Raw genomic sequence first — 20,107 nt, 5'->3', positions numbered from 1 at the left:
TTGTTCTAGTTTTGTCTGTGAAAAAAGGGGCAAAGTCGTCAGCTGTTATCGAAGTGGTGGGAGGTGGAGGAGGGGGACAGAGGAGAGAATTAAATGTTCTGAAACATTCTCACCATCTCCAAAGAGCGGTCCATTCACCGTCCATCCCAACTTAGTTCTGATTGCATAGGGCCCATCATTTACACTGCGGATCACCTCCAATGGTTCCAATGCTTTAGGAACATTTGTCCCTATGAGCAGCTTAATCCTTTAAATGAGGCCATCTTTGAAGATCAATTTCTCTGGGTATATTCCATTTGTGAACAGGCATGCTTTCCTGAGTAAAAACTCCAATTAATTTCTATTCAAGCCAGCCACTTCCAATCCTGACAGAACACGGCTACTCACCACCTTTTTTTGCCCCATGGTTCGTAAAAGTATCCGGACTTTGGTTCCTGTAAAGTTAAGTCTTCTCATCAAATTCTCAGTACAAAACACAGTTGTACTCCCTTGATCTAAAAAGGCATAAGTAGTGATAATTCTGCTGCCTTTCTTAGCCTTGATCAATTGGGAGCTTACAGTCATGATCACCAGCCCCAGTAAGACCACTAGACACCAAAACATCCTCCACTGCCATTCTGGATTTCTTCTCAGTTGCATCTGTTTTCCCTTTTTCTTTAGGAAAGATATGCAGCAAAGCAGGATGTCTAAGACCACAAACATCACAACAAAGACGTTTTCTGCATTCCTTACTAATGTGCCCAATGCACAAACAGCCAAAACAAACTCCACTTTCCCTTAAGAAGCCAATCTTCTCCTTGTGGGATCGGTTTCTCAACCGAGGACACATATCCAATGTGTGTGCACCTCTACAGCAGAGACATCCTTCCTTATCAACTTCTTTCTTCCCTATATATTGGGATTCACTTTCTTTGTTTGCGGCAACTACAGTGGTAGCAAAGCTGGTTCCTCTTATTCCAGAACGAGAATATAATTTAAGTTTCTTCACATTTTTATTCATTGCTAGTGATGGAGCATCCTGTATATTTCCAAACACTGGGTCGGTAATAACTTTCACTTGATGTTCAAGAAAGTTAACAATATCAATGAAGGAAACTCTACAGTTACGTCTTTCTTGCAGTTCACAAACCACAGTTCTCCATTTATCCCTAAGTTTGTAGTGCAACTTCTTTAAAATTGTTATCATATTAGTAGGCATATCCAGATCATACATATATTGCACTTCCTCCATAACATTACCACAGCCCCTAAGAAAGAGACTATATTCCTGTAAGGCATTAACATCCTCAGCTTTAATCTGAGGCCATGAAAGAGCTTTATTCATATAAGCAGAAGCAACTTTCTGTTTGTTGCCAAAATGTTCCTGCAACAAAGCTTTAGCTCTGACGTATACCCTGCATGGATCAATAATCTGATAACTCTGTATCAACTCCCTTGGACGACCAACTGTGTATTGTTCAAGTAAATACAAGCAGTCATTATAGTTGACTTTTCATCTTTGGAATCAGTCCTTTAATTTTATTTACATCTTTTTTTTCGTTCCCTTTGAATATTTTCAATTTAGTTGGCAAAAGCCTTTGCTGTGAATCCATCCATTTCAAGACCAGTGACGTCATCAACACACGCTTCACTCATGTTTGTACGTTTCCCAACAAATCAACAATATTCATTCAATCAGATTCACCAATATCACAGCGACGTATAAACAAACTTGATTAGCGGTTTTCGTCACGTGATAAAGGTTCGTTGACGACGATATTTAGTCATAATTTTCGTTGACGAAAGCAACACTACCGCAACAACAAACCAGAGCTCTGGACAAAATCAACTAAAGCCAAACAACAAACAATAACACAACCGCAAAATCATCCCTATTGGATAACAACGTACAATACTCAAACAGTATTTGCTTACTTCTCCTCGGAGCTTTGCTGATCAGTCTTCGTTGGCCGTTCCACTTCTGCGGCTAAAACAGGAACTCAATGCATTTGCGACGCAACAAAAATACAATACCGGTGAGGCAAAAAATTATCTTTGTTGTTCTTCTTTATTGCACAGACTGACTGATGAAATCATATTTTGTTGTATTGAATTGTGTTGAATTGGTCAACAACTGCTCACCCCCTCTCCATCCCTTCTCTAATTGAACAGGTGATTAATATGCCTTTTAATAACACTTTCATGTCCACTACAGACAGCTGCAGCTCATCCAGAACGCTGCTGCCAGGATTCTGACTAGAACCAGAAAATCTGACCATATCACACCAGTCCTCAGGTCCTTACACTGGCTTCCAGTTACATTTAGGATTGATTTTAAAGTACTTTTACTCGTTTATAAATCACTCAATGGCCTAGGACCTAAATACATTGCAGATATGCTCACTGAATATAAACCTAACAGACCACTCAGATCATTAGGATCGAGTCAGTTAGAAACACCAAGGGTTCACACAAAACAAGGGGAGTCTGCTCTTAGCTATTATGCGGCCCGCAGCTGGAACCAGCTTCCAGAAGAGATCAGATGTGCTAAAACATTAGCCACATTTAAATCCAGATTCATCTGTTTAGCTGTGCATTTGTTGGGGGGGGGACAAAATGCATTCTCTAAGGCACTAAAAGCAGTAGAGGAAAATAGTGTATTTGAAGGTATAGGAAATACAGAGAGAATGTGAGACGCTAGAAGGGAGGTTCTAGTCGTGAATCGCTCTACCAACTCTAAATTCTTACCATTACAGACAGGGGCACGCCCGAGTTGGCATTTTATATGCAATTCAAATACATAAATCCTAAACATTTTGTAGTGTATTTTTTTTTGTATTATCTCTACGACCATTTGCAGAGAATTCTGCATCAAATTTCAAATCAATATTTTACAAGCCGCTCTATTATTGTAATATAATCTACTTCAGATAAACAACAAAAAGCACACCCTAAATGAAACACACACACACACACACACACACACCAAACTAATGCTTTACATCGGTCAGTCTGCTCTGATGTGTGAACATATAGACGGGACAGACTGAGATGAGACGTGACGTTTAATCGATAAAAATCAGATCATTCTCCACGTCTTCATATTAAAACTCAGCGGTAACATATAAAAACGAGGCCTGTAGTATTGAGAAGTGATGAAGCATTTCATTGCTTAAAAACAGCCTTAAAGACAACCTGACCGTATTAAGAGTAAGAACACGATGATGATAAACTTATCTATTACTCATACTGGCTTTCTCTCCGCCGATGACTCAAATCTTAGTTCCTGTGGCGTCAGACAATCAGATATGAGAGATTACTGCATGATCTCGTTTCTGGTTGAGCTGCCACATTAAACAGATTAAGAGAGTTTAACAGCGTTTACGGGCGTCATGTTGTGCATTTTTCATTCAGTTTTTTCCCTGAGGCCACTAATGCAAAAAAAAGAGCAGATGTCAGTTTTCCGGTGTTTCTCAGTAATTGCATCTATCCTACTCAAAGCAATAGTTCACCACAAAATGAAAATGTGCTGAGAATGATGAGAAGAGTTTGTTTCAATGTGTCACTGCATCAGTGTCTCAGCAATGGATGCTCTGCAGTGAATGGGTGCCGTCAGAATGAGAGTCCAAACAGCTGATAAAAACATCACAATAATCCACACCACTCCAGTCCATCAGTTAACATCTGGAGAAGACAAAAGCTAAAACACATCCAGCATTAAGACATTTATAACCAAAATATAATAGTCCATAATCCATAATAACTCTTCCTCCAGTGAAAAAGTGTTCTGGTCTGAATCACCAGAGAAATCTGCACAGATCAAGCACTGTTTACAAGACAAAACAGTATAAAACTTCAAATCTTTTGTCTTCTCCAGATGTTAACTGATGGACTGGAGTGGTGTGGATTATTGTGATGTTTTTATCAGCTGTTTGGACTCTCATTCTGACGGCACCCATTCACTGCAGAGCATCCATTGCTGAGACACTGATGCAGAGACACATTTCTACAAACCTGATGAAGAAACACACTCCTCTACATCTTGGACTTTTCCAGCATTTTTGGGTGAACTATTCCTTGAAGTTGCACATTGTAAAAATTAAGATGGAAAAACAAGTCCTATCGTCATGCACATGCAGAAGACAAGAGAGAATCAGAGGAAGCACAGGATAGTCACCAGAGGTTTACTAAAAACACATGTTCAATCTCCTGAAGGATCTCAAGCTCTCTAAAGACGTTCCGGACCTCGTCCCGCTCAATGCACTGCTGCTTGTTCATGTACTTCATGGCGTACATCTTCTCCGTGTCCCGCTTCTGCACGATGCACACCTGAAACACACACAGATGAACACACAATGAGGAAGACAGCACAGGCCATGTTAACGAGAACAACATGAGGGAATATATGCATCATCACAGACCCACGTCCTATTAATAACACGCTCGCTTCAACGGCACAAACTGTCACGGGTCAGAGGCACTTCACAAGCACAGAATCTGCATTAAAAGCTCATTAAATGATAATCAAGAGTGTGTGTGATGTGAGACAGAGATAATGGTCAAAACACAGTCAGGACTCGGGCAGCAGATGGGTCACATGGACTCGCTAATATCTTATATCACTGTAAATGCATATGTGACCCTGCAGCACAAAAGCAGTCTTAAGTCGCTGGGGTATATTTGTAGCAATAGCTAACAATACATTGTATGGATCAAAATTATACATTTTTCTTTTATGACAAAAATCATTAGGATATTAAGTAAAGATCATGTTCCATGAAGATATTTTGTGAATTTCCTACCGTAAATATATCAAAACTTAATTTCTGATTAGTAATATGCATTGCTAAGAACTTAATTTGAACAACTTTAAAGGAGATTTTCTCAATATTTAGATTTTTTTGCTCCCTCAGATTCCAGATTTTCAAATAGTTGTATCTCAGACAAATATTGTCCTATCCTAACAAACCATACATCAATGGAAAGCTTGTTTATTCAGATTTCAGATTATGTATAAATCTCAATTTAAAAAAATTGACCCTCATGACTATGCTTTGTGCTCCAGGGTCACATATTTAGTTTCTTCTAGAAATTCACAGACATAAATAATAAAAACAATATAATATATATAGTTTTAGTATATAATATTAAATAGTTAATACATAATAAATAACAATAATATTTTTATTTTTCTCTAATTATTATGCGCTAGCAGATATCAAATTAATGAATCAGTATAAAAACAGATTGACAATATAAAATGCTTCAAAACTAAAAACTCAAAACTGATATTATAAAACAGACAGTTTAGAGTCTAGATTTGGATTCGACAAAATTACAGACAACACCCTTAACGCAAGACAAAATTACAAAATAAAAGCCTTTCAAAAACATGTCAAAACACTGAATGAGATGTCACAGTAACTACAAGACAGTTTTTACTAGATTTTACAGTGATTCTCCATGGAGGTTACATAGTTACACCCGTAGGTGGCGCCAAGTGACCGTCTTTTATGAGTGAGTCATCTGAATAATTCATTCAGGCGATTCCTTCTAAAGAACAGATTCATTCAGGAACAAAACATGCGGGTCATTTAATCATTCATTCAAACGATTTTTCAAAAACATGGATTGATTCGGGAACAAAACAAGCGAGTCATAAAATCATTAATTTATTCAAGCAATTTCTTCATAAACACGGAATCATTCGGGGACAAATTCCACATTCTCTCTGTGTGAAGCAGCATCCAATATTAACATTGATAATATCGTTATATCCCTAATATTAATACATACCAAACACATGCAACATGCTTAGATGAATAACCTAATGTTTACTGCAATAATAATAGCAGCAATAATAGGGCTTTCAATGGTGCGTTCAAGTCTTCCTGGGACATCAGATACATTCAGGTCACTTTGGTTGGAGCTAGAAGGTGATGTAGGCGATGTGTCTACAAAAAATTCAGCAAGATTTTTCTTTTTACCTCTGCTTCTGCAAAATTATGAATAAAGAACATGAATCGGGTCTGTTTTTGCTTTTTTATGATTTTATTTAACTTACGAAGGTGCTGTAAATTGAATCATTATATAGTAATTGTACAATGCTATCATATTTTGTACATGCAACTTAGCTACTTTTATTGCAAATTTAAATTAAAATTCTCACTGGCACACACCACCCAACTTGGAAACTCTGGGATTAAAGAAGGTGCCAGCTTCCCAATCGTAATTATGACTTTTGTGTTCAAATTGTTTTAGCTAGGATAAAACCAATGAAAGACAAATGGATTTATTATCATTAATTTTAATCATAGAGTTTTAAAATGCATGTTCTACTAAAACATATGTCTCATTCTAGTGAAATGAAACAAGCCACAGTGTGACCGCACTAGAAAAAGCTCTGATTCTGTCAAACGGCAGCTGTGAGAGTCCAGAGGCAACAATCAAGTCATTTAGTCGTCCAAATGAAAACAAAGTAATCCAGTTGAAATAGCCTCCAAAGCATCCAGTATAAATGTTGTTTTCCTGAACTTTAGAAAAGCCTTTGAGCTCATGAGAGAACAGCAGCGTCTCACCCCACACATCCAGACAGAAAACACTCTAAAACACTCCGTAATTGCATCCGCTTTGATCCAGCAGCGACTAGGCGGTTCACAGCAGACTCCTCCAATACAAACCTGACCGCCGGCACCGATAACTCAGACAAACAGCCCAGATATCACCCAGTGATCTAATCATCCCTTCCACAACAACTTAAGCACATTAACCAGCAGAAACCTGAAAACAAGACCTTATTCTGCTTTGACAACAAATCCGTTAAAACATAATTTTGCAGAGGAAAGAGAAACAGCACATAATGCATCACATCACTAAAGCAATAGTTCAGCCAGCGATGAAAATGTGCTCATCCTCAGGCCATCCGAGATGTAGATGAGTTTGTTTCTTCATCAGGTTTGTAGAAATGTGTCTCTGCATCAGTGTCTCAGCAATGGATGCTCTGCAGTGAATGGGTGCCGTCAGAATGAGAGTCCAAACAGCTGATAAAAACATCACAATAATCCACACCACTCCAGTCCATCAGTTAACATCTGGAGAAGACCAAAGCTGAAACAAATCCATGTTTAAGATGTTTTTAACTAAAATACGAGTCTATAATCCATAATAACGCTTCCTCCAGTGAAAAAGTCCATCTGTTGTCTCTCACATCAAAATCCAGCCACATACAACCCGAATTCCAGAAATGTTGTAACTTTTTTTTTATTTTAATTTGAATAAAATGAAAACTAAAAGACTTTCAAATCACATGAGCCAATATTCTATTCACAATAGAACATAGATAACATAACAAATGTTTGAACTGATAAATTCTACACTTTTTTTTAGATTAGATTAGATTCAACTTTATTGTCATTGCACATGTAAGGTACAGGGCAACGAAATGCAGTTAGCATCTAACCAGAAGTGCAATAAGCAGAGGTACAGGATATACAGTGCCTACAATAGTTACATATGTACAGAATATACAGATAAGGCAGTAGTACTATGGACATAATTTACAAATTTTTAAATACTATCAGTATGATATACAGATGGGTGATATGAACATACTATACAGATGGATTGTACAGTAAATGTACACTATGAGCAAAAACTATGAATATAATTACAAATGGATATGAATAAGCTATACATTAAGATATATAAATACTAGTGCAATGAACATTGAAAGTGCATAGAAATAAAAATTTCCAGTGCATAGTACTCAGTGTGTGGATGTTTTTTTTTTGTTTTAGTTTTTTAACCGATTTTAATGATGGGGAGGGGTGAATAGTTTGTGGTGGTGTGTGAGGGGGGTATCATTGGGCAGAGTTTAGTAGGGAAACAGCTGTAGGGAAAAAGCTGTTCCTGAGTCTGCTTGTCCTTGATCGGAGGCTCCTGAAGCGCCTCCCAGAGGGCAGTAATTTAAACAGTCTATGGTCAGGGTGAGAGGAGTCCTTAAGAATGCCGCGAGCTCGACGTAAACAGCGTTTTCTCTGGACGTCCTCAATGGCAGGAAGTGGTGTCCCTGTGATGCGTTGGGCGGTTTTCACCACCCTCTGCAGTGCCTTGCGGTCAGCAACTGTGCAGTTCCCATACCAGACTGTGATGCAGTTGGTCAGGATGCTTTCAATTGCACACCGGTAGAAGTTCCGCTGGATGATTGGAGACAGGTGGTTCTTCTTCAGTGTCCTAAGGAAGAAGAGGCGTTGGTGAGCCTTCTTGACTAGGCTGGATGTGTTGGTGGTCCAGGTCAGGTCCTCCGAGATGTGGGTTCCCAGGAACTTGAAGCTGGAGACACGTTCAACAACCATCCCGTTAATGTGGATGGGGTCATGCGTTCCACTTTTCTTCTTCCTGAAGTCCACAATAAGTTCCTTTGTCTTGCTGGTGTTGAGGAGCAGGTTATTATCAGCGCACCATGCAGCCAGGTGCTGTACCTCCTCCCTGTAGGCAGTCTCATCGTTGTCTCTGATGAGGCCAATCACTGTGGTGTCGTCAGCAAACTTGATGATGGAGTTGGATCCATGCACAGGCCTGCAGTCATGGGTGTAGAGGGAGTAGAGGAATGGGCTCAGCACACAGCCCTGTGGTTCGCCAGTGTTGAGTGTGATGGTGGTGGAGCAGGTGTGGCCTGACCTAACATGCTGAGGTCTGTTGGTCAGAAAGTCCATAATCCAGCTACAGAGGGAGGTGTTAACACCCAAGTCTCCAAGTTTAGTGATCAGCTTGGAGGGAATGACGGTGTTGAATGCTGAGCTGAAATCAACAAACAACATCCGTGCATAAGTGTTGTTATTATCCAGGTGTGTGAGTACCGAGTGCAGTACTGTGCATACTGCATCCTCAGTGCTCCTATTGCTACGGTAGGCAAATTGGTGTGGGTCCAGTGTGGGTGGGAGGCAGTTCTTGAGGTGTGCCAGGACCAGTCGCTCAAAGCACTTCATTACAATGGGTGTGAGTGCTACGGGGCGGTAGTCATTCAGGCACGTCGGGGAGGAGTGTTTCGGCACTGGCACAATGGATGTGGCCTTAAGGCATGTTGGCACAGTTGCTTGGGTGAGGGACAGGTTGAAAATGTCTGTGAAGACCTCTGCGAGCTGCTCTGCACATATCCTGAGCACACGTCCAGGAATGCCGTCAGGGCCAGCGGCCTTGCATGCATTGATCCGGCTCAATGCTGTGCAGACATCTGTGGAGGTGAGTTTGAGGGTCTGATGGTCTCCTGAGAGTGTGATCTTGGTGGCTGTCTCCTTGTTGTTATTCTCAAAGCGAGCATAAAAGTCATTTAGCTCATCAAGGAAGGAGACGTCTGTGACCGTTGGAGTGGAGTTGCATGGCTTGTAGTCACTGATGACCTGGATGCCCTGCCACATGCGCCGGGGGTCAGAGTTGGAAAAATGCTCCTCTACCTTTAGCTTGTAGCAGTGCTTGGCCTTCTTGATGCCTCTCTTCAGGTTAGCCCTGGATATGCTGTAGGCCTGAGCGTCATCTGATCTGAAAGCAGTGTTGCGGGCTTTCAGCAGGAGCCGCACTTCCTTGTTCATCCATGGCTTCTGATTAGGGTACGTTGTGATCTGTTTCTCTGTTGTAACACTGTCAATGGAGGTATTGATGTAATCCAGTACAGAGGTGGTATAGATGTCAATGTCCGTGTGAGAGCCACTGGCAGCCTGGGAAGCAAACATACTCCAGTCCGTTTGTTGAAATTTGTCCTGAAGTACAGACTCTGCTCCCATTGGCCACACTTTGATGGTCTTCACTGATGGCTTCACACGGTTGATGAGGGGTGAATACTTGGGGGTGAGAAACAAAGAAAGGTGATCAGACTGTCCCAGGTGGGGGAGGGGAGTCGCGATGTAAGCTCCTGCGATGTTTGTGTAAACATGATCCAAAGTTTTTTCTCCTCTAGTGTGGCAGTAGACATGCTGATGGAATTTGGGGAGCACTGTCTTTAAGTTGGAGTGATTAAAATCACCCGCAACAATAAATGCAGCTTCCGGGTGTACAGTCTGTTGTTTACTAATGGCCGCATGCAGTTCGTTCATAGCAAGCTTGGCATTAGCATCCGGGGGAATATAGGCTGCAGTTATGATGGTGGAAGTGAACTCCCGCGGCAGATAGAAAGGTCTACACTTAACCATGAGAAACTCTAGGTTAGGTGAGCAGTGTTTTCCAACAATGTCAGAGTTCGTACACCAAGCTTTGTTCACATAAATGCACAATCCTCCACCTCTGGTCTTGCCGGAGTCATCTGCCGTTCTATCTGCTCGGAGCGTGTAGCGTCCGGTTAGATCAATAGCATTATTGGGTATGTCGCTATGTAGCCATGTTTCAGTGAAAACCATGACATTGCAGTCCAAAAGTTTCTTACTATGGGTGATGCGAAGTCGTATTTCATCCATTTTGTTCACCAATGACCGCACATTAGCGAGGAAAATGCTGGGTAAAGAGAGCCGGTGCGGTGTTAGCTTTAGCTTAGCTCTTAGTCCTCCGCGCTTCCCCCGCCTTTGTTTACGATCTCGGCGCCGCCTGTGAGCACTTCCGCCCGGCCGAGCAGAGTGCGTAGCCTCGGGTGTTCTGGAGATCTCCGGGATGAGTCGATGATTGGTTATAAAACTGTTGGAAAAGTGCAGACCGATATCCAAAAGCTCCTGTCGGGTGTATGATGTTAAGGCAAGGCTGTTCAGTGAGAACAGACCCGAGATGAGCAGGAAAAATACTGCAAAATTGCAAAAACTGGAGAGACGCTGAGCCTCGCGATGTGTTCGCGCCGCCATCTTGGTCACAACACATTTTATCCACTAAATGAGCTCATTTTAAATTTGATGCCTGCTACAGGTCTCAAAAAAGTTGGCACGGGACAACAAAGGGCTGGAAAAGCAATACATTTGGAAAAGATTCAGCTAGGAGAACATCTAGCAACTAATACTGACATCAAGTCTGTAACATAAAAGTGATGTCTTAGAGAGGCAGAGTCTCTCAGAAGTAAAGCTGGGCAGAGGCTCTCCAATCTGTGAAAGAGTGCGTAAAAAGATTGTGGAATACTTTAAAAACAACGTTCCTCAATGTCAAATTGCAAAGGCTTTGCAAATCTCATCATCTACAGTGCATAAGATCATCAAAAGATTCAGTGAAACTGGAGAAATCTCTGTGCATAAGGGACAAGGCCGAAGACCTTTGTTGGATGCCCGTGGTCTTCGGGCCCTCAGACACACTGCATCACTCATCAGCATGATTCTGTCATTGACATTACTAAATGGGCTCAGGAAGACTTCCAGAAACCACTGTCGGTAAACACAATCTGCCGTGCCATCTGCAGATGCCAACTAAAGCTCTATCATGCAAAAAGGAAGCCATATGGGAACATGGTCCAGAAGCGTCGTCGTGTCCTGTGGGCCAAGACTAATTTAAAATGGACTGTTTCAAAGTGGAAAAGTGTTCTATGTTCAGAAGAGTCCAAATTTGACAGTCTTGTTAGAAATCACGGACGCCATGCCCTCCGGGCTAAAGAGGAGGGAGATCTTCCAGCATGTTATCAGCATTCAGTTCAAAAGCCAGCATCTCTGATGGTATGGGGGTGCATACGGTATGGGCAGCTTGCATGTTTTGGAAGGCACTATGAATGCTGAAAGGTATATAAAGGTTTCAGAGCAACATATGCTCCCCTCCAGATGACGTGTATTTCAGCAGGACAATGCAAAACCACATACTGCAGCTATTACAACAGCATGGCTTAGTAGTAGAAGAGTCTGGGTGCTGAACTGGCCTGCCTGCAGTCCAGATCTTTCACCTATAAAGAACATTTGGCACATCATTAAACGAAAAATACGTCAAAAACGACCACGAACTCTTCAGCAGCTGGAAACCTATATCAGGCAAGAATGGGACCAAATTCCAACACCAAAACTCCAGAAACTCATAACCTCGATGCCCAGACGTCTTCAAACTGCTTTGAAAAGAAGATGCTACACCATGGTAAACATGCCCCCATCCCAACTATTCTGAGACCTGTAGCAGGCATCAAATTTGAAATGAGCTAATTTTGTGCATAAAAGTGTAAAATTTATCAGTTTAAACATTTATGTTATGTTATCTATGTTCTATTGTGAATAAAATATTGGCTCATGTGATTTGAAAGTCTTTTAGTTTTCATTTTATTCAAATTTAAAAGAACGTCCCAACATTTCCGGAATTCAGGTTGTATTTGTTTAGAACTGTTTGTGATTGTTTTGTCTTGTAAACACTGTTTGATCTGAGCAGATTTCTCTCCTGATTCAGACCAGAACACTTTTTCACTGGAGGAAGAGTTATTATGGATTATGTACTCTGATTTTAGTTAAAACGTCTTAATGATGTGCTGTTTCAGCTTTTGTCTTCTCCAGATGTTAACTGATGGACTGGAGTGGTGTGGATTATTGTGATGTTTTTATCAGCTGTTTGGACTCTCATTCTGACGGCACCCATTCACTGCAGAGCATCCATTGCTGAGACACTGATGCAGAGACACATTTCTACAAACCTGATGAAGAAACACACTCATCCTAATCTTGGATCAACTGAGGGTGAACACATTTACATTTCTGGCTGAACTGTTCCTTTAACTCTCATTGTAAATATATGAGATCTGGCCAGACACTAACAGCAATCTAATTACCTTCATATTTATCTCCTCCAAACGAGAGTATTAAACTCCTGCTGGCTGTTTTCGTGGTTAAATATTCATAATGAACACCTGTGATTGTGCTTGAACACACATTAGACGGTGTGCTAAAGGTCAGCTGTCGGCTGAAAGACCGGTTTCCGGCTGTTCTGAGCTGATATTTAGTCACTGCTCTGGGAAACATCAAACCAATGCTGGCTTTGGTCAAAGCGGATCGAGGACTGACTGAGCTCTGACTGAGTCACACTGAAGCTGTGAGACGCCAGGGAAAGAGCTGTATAAACCCATCCCACCGGAGAACATTTCCACGCCACAGATCATTTCACGCTTATCATCATCTGTTTGCATGTTTAGAGAATCCCTGAGCAGATTCTTACGAGACTCTGCTGAATCAGCGACGAGCGTCCTGATGAGAAACAGCGTGTGAAATCCTGCTGACGCTGACCAGGGGAGCGTTATTATCATTAAAGAAAAGTAAAACCACAAAAAATAAAATAAAATAAACATTAACTAAAATATAAAATACATCTAACACACGGACACACACACACATGTATATACACAGTCAAACCAAAACTTATTCAGACAGCGTCAACATTTCTCACATTATATCACAGTTTATTCGCTATAGTTGAGAAAATGGTAATAAAATATGAGAAGAGCTCAGAGTTAAACTGCATCAGAACAAACTGATCTTGATAATGTCAGATAACTTTGATAGAAAGGTATGTAATGAATTGGGTTGAATACCAATCAGCTGTTAAATTTAAGATAATACCAATTTAGCTCAACCAATTACCAAGAAATGCTTCATTTTGTTCAGTTTGTGGTGGAAAAACATCACATTAGCAATTAAAGAAAAATACTTGAGCAAAACATGATCAGGTTAAAGTGTCTGAATCATTTTTGATCCCAATTTTTACTGGTAGTCCACTGTATGAAGACTAGTAAAATAATATTTCAGTTTACTTTATTTTTCTATCCTCACTTACATAAATGAACTATAGTGTCCTGCACCCACTAGTAAAATATATAATATAATAAAAAATATCAATAATTTTTGGTTTGACTGTATATATATATATATATATATATATATATATATATATATATATATATACACTCACCTAAAGGATTATTAGGAACACCTGTTCAATTTCTCATTAATGCAATTATCTAATCAACCAATCACATGGCAGTTGCTTCAATGCATTTAGGGGTGTGGTCCTGGTCAAGACAATCTCCTGAACTCCAAACTGAATGTCAGAATGGGAAAGAAAGGTGATTTAAGCAATTTTGAGTGTGGCATGGTTGTTGGTGCCAGACGGGCCGGTCTGAGTATTTCACAATCTGCTCAGTTACTGGGATTTTCACGCACAACCATTTCTAGGGTTTACAAAGAATGGTGTGAAAAGGGAAAAACATCCAGTATGCGGCAGTCCTGTGGGCGAAAATACCTTATTGATGCTAGAGGTCAGAGGAGAATGGGCCGACTGATTCAAGCTGATAGAAGAGCAACTTTGACTGAAATAACCACTCGTTACAACCGAGGTATGCAGCAAAGCATTTGTGAAGCCACAACACGCACAACCTTGAGGCGGATGGGCTACAACAGCAGAAGACCCCACCGGGTACCACTCATCTCCACTACAAATAGGAAAAAGAGGCTACAATTTGCACGAGCTCACCAAAATTGGACGGTTGAAGACTGGAAAAATGTTGCCTGGTCTGATGAGTCTCGATTTCTGTTGAGACATTCAGATGGTAGAGTCAGACTTTGGCGTAAACAGAATGAGAACATGGATCCATCATGCCTTGTTACCACTGTGCAGGCTGGTGGTGGTGGTGTAATGGTGTGGGGGATGTTTTCTTGGCACACTTTAGGCCCCTTAGTGCCAATTAGGCATCATTTAAATGCCACGGCCTACCTGAGCATTGTTTCTGACCATGTCCATCCCTTTATGACCACCATGTACCCATCCTCTGATGGCTACTTCCAGCAGGATAATGCACCATGTCACAAAGCTCGAATCATATCAAATTGGTTTCTTGAACATGACAATGAGTTCACTGTACTAAAATGGCCCCCACAGTCACCAGATCTCAACCCAATAGAGCATCTTTGGGATGTGGTGGAACGGGAGCTTCGTGCCCTGGATGTGCATCCCACAAATCTCCATCAACTGCAAGATGCTATCCTATCAATATGGGCCAACATTTCTAAAGAATGCTTTCAGCACCTTGTTGAATCAATGCCACGTAGAATTAAGGCCGTTCTGAAGGCGAAAGGGGGTCAAACACAGTATTAGTATGGTGTTCCTAATAATCCTTTAGGTGAGTGTATATAGACTGTATATAACTAAGGAAGGGGGAGGAATGGGAAGATAGTTAAAATATATAAATACAAATTTATTTTTTCTGGATATTTTTCTGTCACCTGCCATGTTTTTTTCCCCAGTAAAATATATATAAAAAATATATAATAATAATAATAATAATAAAAAAAGAAGTAAAACTTAATTTAATTTCAGCTAGTTGCCAAGTCAAAATTTCTCATTTTTATTTAAGTTGAAGTACTAAAATAACTAAAAGTAAAACCACAAAAACATTTCCATTACTTAAAATAAAATAAACATTAACTAAAATAAAATATATTAAAAATTAAAGCTTTTTTAATTTCAGCTAGTTGCCAATGTAACATTTCTCTCTCTTTTTAGCTTAACTTGATGTACAAAAAACAAAACAAAAAACAGAGTAAATAAACTAAAATTGAAACCATAAACATTTTAATTACTTGAAATAAATATTAAAAGTTGCCAAGGTGACATTTCTCATTTTCATTCAGTTGAAGCACTAAAATAACTAAAACTAAAACCTAAAACTTAATAAAAACTACGTAGATGTTTTAAAAAATATACATAAAAAAGACAAGCACACACAAAAAACTAAAACTTTAACTTAAAAAAAAAAAAAAAAAAAAAATATATATATATATATATATATATATATATATATATATATATATATATATATATATAATATATTTTATTTTTATTTAAATATTGACAAAAACTATAATAGTATAATGCATTAACATAATTTGGAATTATTGGTAATGATATTTCACAGTTTTAGCTCTTGAGAGAAGCTTCTTAAGGTTTTCCCCAGTTTGTATAATGTAGAGAGATGAGATCAAATAAATCTTATTGACATTTTCCTAATTTGTGCTTATGGGAAAGTTCAATAATCCTAATGAAATGAGAAATTTCTCAAATGAAAACAATCGTGATTAATAAGCACAATTATAATTTCGGTGGAAAATAATCGTTTAACTATTACCATGCAGCTCTAATGTGAGGGAACAGGAAATGATGCGAGTCGGACTCACAGTGTGTGTGTGTGTGTGTGTGTGATCTCACAGATGACACACACCTCCGTCTGTGCTGCTTATGACTGTCTGTCTTTATTCCACTTTCACACTCATGCACTGTTGAGATGCTTTATCATTTATCACTCTCTCGATGGCTTCTAAATAGTTCTAAATGGGAAATTATTATTAAGCATTTGGACCTCATAGGCAAGTCCAGAGCTGTTTTTCAGCTGTTTACACACAGACTCTTTCCTCGTCACAGTTTCTGAAAGCTGTCACTCAAACAGCAGAAGCACACACCAGATCTACAAAACCAGACACTAATTCTCAGACTTCGACTCAGTTTTCAATTTCAGAAAACACTTTTTGAAAAACACAACAGTTTTCTATGTAACACACACAAATCTAACAGGAATTAATATTATGGCAAAGGTGTTTGCAAATGTTTGCTTCTGAGATGTGTTTGTGATGTTTTGAATGCAAGAGATGTGAGGCATTTTGAATTTTGTGTGCAATTCTTGGATTTGTGTTTCAAATCCAAAAAAAGAAGCAAAGTTTTGAAAATGTGTGCAAGCAGCTGAAAAAAATGTAAAAAGGTCATGACATGTTTTTGTTGTTGTTATTTGATAAGCTTCACTTATAATGTTGATAGTTTTTTGCAGCCAAAAAAAATATTTTCAACCCTCATTGTGGCCCTCTGTCAGTAAATGCTCACAATTTCAATAAATAAATGCTAAATTAAATGTGAAATAAAGGCTCATTTTGTACTGAGGAGGATGTTTTAAGATTTGAAACCTGAAGTCCTCTTAAATGCCAACAGATCAAGGAAAATGTAGACTTTAAATGAGATTTCATCTGAAACATTCAACATTTTAGTCATGTTGTTCAAGAACCAATTATAAATTCACTTCAATTTAGTGAAATACTGAACTCCCTCCATTAAATACTGTATTTGACTTTAATATGACAAAAATAAGGCCTAATGTGATGCTTGCAAATGCATGAAGCACATGAAAGCAGAAGCTGCTCTTCAGAGAAGAGCTTTGATTAAAAACCTCCATCAGCTCCTTCAGTCAGAAACAGAGAGAAAGAGGTGAGAAAAGACAAGGACAGAAGCATCTTTCCCTCTCTCTCTCAGCGACACTTCAAAGCAGCGTTTATGGATTGAAAAGCTAAATTTCATGAGACGAGATGATATTCAGTCGGCACAAATGTTGAGCTGAAATGACACTTTATTAAATGAATCACTGCGGTCTCGGCCAAAACCATCAAATTAAATGTGATCTGCTCCTTTGGTTTTGGATGACAGCAGTAAGTGCAGTTACTATGGTATTTTGGTGGAGACTATGGTTACCATGGCTACCATTTTTAGTAAGAATGCTAATGAGGAAAAATGACTTCTCTTTCTCAGACGCCGGTGTCAGTCCTGATCAAGCAGCATTTAATTAGCAGCAGAATATGTCCGCAGTATTACTAGAACTGAATCTGCAAATACAGGATATATAAACATGTACACGACGGCTGTGATTCCATTCATAACGCATTCAGGTACCCAAAAGAGATGCATAAAAATGTCTAAAAATGCATAGTTTTAGTAAAGCAAACCAAACTTTGCAAACGTTTTAGGAAATAATATCATTTATGTTTTAATTATCCTCAAAATATCATTTATCTTTTTTCCCAGATTTTTTACCATTATGTTTTAAGAGATTAAAGAGGCTTTGTGCTCGGGTCATTTCTGACCCGGGTATGTGTAGACAGTGTTGGGGGTAATGCATTACAAGTAACGCGAGTTACGTAATCACATTACTTTTTAATTTAGAAGGAAATATTATTTATAATTTTTTCTAGTTATTTTTCAAATAAGTATCTCCAGTTCCTGTGTTTGTGATGTATTGAGTGACAGCTCTGGTGTTGAGAGAAATCAGGAGTAAGTGCAGAGCGTTGTGTGTGAACATGATCTTACTGTAGTTCTAGACTAAATATCATCATGATCTTACTGTAGTTCTAGACTAAATATCTACATGATCTTACTGTAGTTCCAGACTAAATATCTACATGATCTTACTGTAGTTCTAGACTAAATATCAACATGATCTTACTGTAGATCTAGACTAAATATCAACATGATCTTACTGTAGTTCTAGACTAAATATCTACATGATCTTACTGTAGTTCTAGACTAAATATCAACATGATCTTACTGTGGTTCTAGACTAAATATCAACATGATCTTACTGTAGTTCTAGACTAAATATCATCATGATCTTACTGTAGTTCTAGACTAAATATCTACATGATCTTACTGTAGTTCTAGACTAAATATCTACATGATCTTACTGTAGTTCTAGACTAAATATCATCATGATCTTACTGTAGTTCTAGACTAAATATCTACATGATCTTACTGTAGTTCTAGACTAAATATCTACATGATCTTACTGTAGTTCTAGACTAAATATCTACATGATCTTACTGTAGTTCTAGACTAAATATCAACATGATCTTACTGTAGTTCTAGACTAAATATCTACATGATCTTACTGTAGTTCTAGACTAAATATCAACATGATCTTACTGTAGTTCTAGACTAAATATCATCATGATCTTACTAAATATCATCATGATCTTACTGTAGTTCTAGACTAAATATCATCATGATCTTACTGTAGTTCTAGACTAAATATCTACATGATCTTACTGTAGTTCTAGACTAAATATCATCATGATCTTACTGTAGTTCTAGACTAAATATCTACATGATCTTACTGTAGTTCTAGACTAAATATCAACATGATCTTACTGTAGTTCTAGAGTAAATATCTACATGATCTTACTGTAGTTCTAGACTAAATATCTACATGATCTTACTGTAGTTCTAGACTAAATATCAACATGATCTTACTGTAGTTCTAGACTAAATATCAACATGATCTTACTGTAGTTCTAGACTAAATATCTACATGATCTTACTGTAGTTCAACACTAAATATCAACATGATCTTACTGTAGTTCTAGACTAAATATCAACATGATCTTACTGTAGTTCTAGACTAAATATCTACATGATCTTACTGTAGTTCTAGACTAAATATCTACATGATCTTACTGTGGTTCTAGACTAAATATCAACATGATCTTACTGTAGTTCTAGACTAAATATCAACATGATCTTACTGTAGTTCTAGACTAAATATCAACATAATCTTACTGTGGTTCTAGACTAAATATCTACATGATCTTACTGTGGTTCTAGACTAAATATCAACATGATCTTACTGTAGTTCTAGACTAAATATCAACATGATCTTACTGTAGTTCTAGACTAAATATCAACATGATCTTACTGTGGTTCTAGACTAAATATCTACATGATCTTACTGTAGTTCTAGACTAAATATCTACATGATCTTATTTTATATTAACATTATTTACTCATCTCACCTGCACTAAATCACATTCAGTGTTCCTCAAAATCAATAAAAACAGACAAATGCAAACTCAGAATATTATACAAACCTGCAATAATTAAATATGTTAAATAAGACAAATATAATTTATGTATTTAATCCCATTTTATTACCGATGTCTTTGCTGCTGACCTTCAATGATCCAATTCAACCATAATAAGCAAAAATAACATTTGTGTTTGATTTTAGTTATTACTGAATAGTGTTGAACTTTCTTCTCCTGCGTCATATTCTTCATGTGATTAGTTTGAGCGGCGCCCTCTACTGTACAGACCTGAATCTACATTTCCTTCAGCCTGAGCCGGATTCACTTCACTTTTGGTGTGAAAGGGCTTTATATTTGTACAAGAAGAACTTTTTATATTAAAAACAAACCCTGCCCAGATTTAAAAAGTAATTAAAAAGTAACTAAGTAACATAATTAGTTACTTTTTTAGGAAGTAACGCAATATTGTAATGCATCACTTTTAAAAGTAACTTTCCCCAACACCGTGTATGGAGTGCTACTAGGTTTTGTAAAATTATCTATAAGTCATATTAATGTCAAAAAATGTTTATAAAATATTGTAACACAGTTCGTAGAAC

The 20,107-nt window shown here is 38.3% G+C and overlaps 1 protein-coding gene across 1 annotated transcript in view; it reads right to left on the bottom strand.

The window, feature by feature from the left end:
* Nucleotides 1-20,107, bottom strand: part of LOC306882011 (serine/threonine-protein kinase 32C-like) — a gene marked incomplete at both ends in the record, with an annotated part of 128,988 nt that overhangs the window by 37,184 nt on the left and 71,697 nt on the right. The window contains one exon of the mRNA XM_079436434.1: nucleotides 4,157-4,308. Within this exon, the coding sequence (XP_079292560.1) occupies nucleotides 4,157-4,308 (152 nt within the window). The remainder of the gene's footprint in view (nucleotides 1-4,156; nucleotides 4,309-20,107) is intronic.

The sequence above is a fragment of the Barbus barbus genome (assembly GCF_936440315.1).
Source record: "Barbus barbus genome assembly, chromosome: 16".
Taxonomy (NCBI): domain Eukaryota; kingdom Metazoa; phylum Chordata; class Actinopteri; order Cypriniformes; family Cyprinidae; genus Barbus; species Barbus barbus.
Note: the sequence above shows the minus strand (reverse complement) of the source record. Positions and strands in the feature narration are given on the sequence as shown.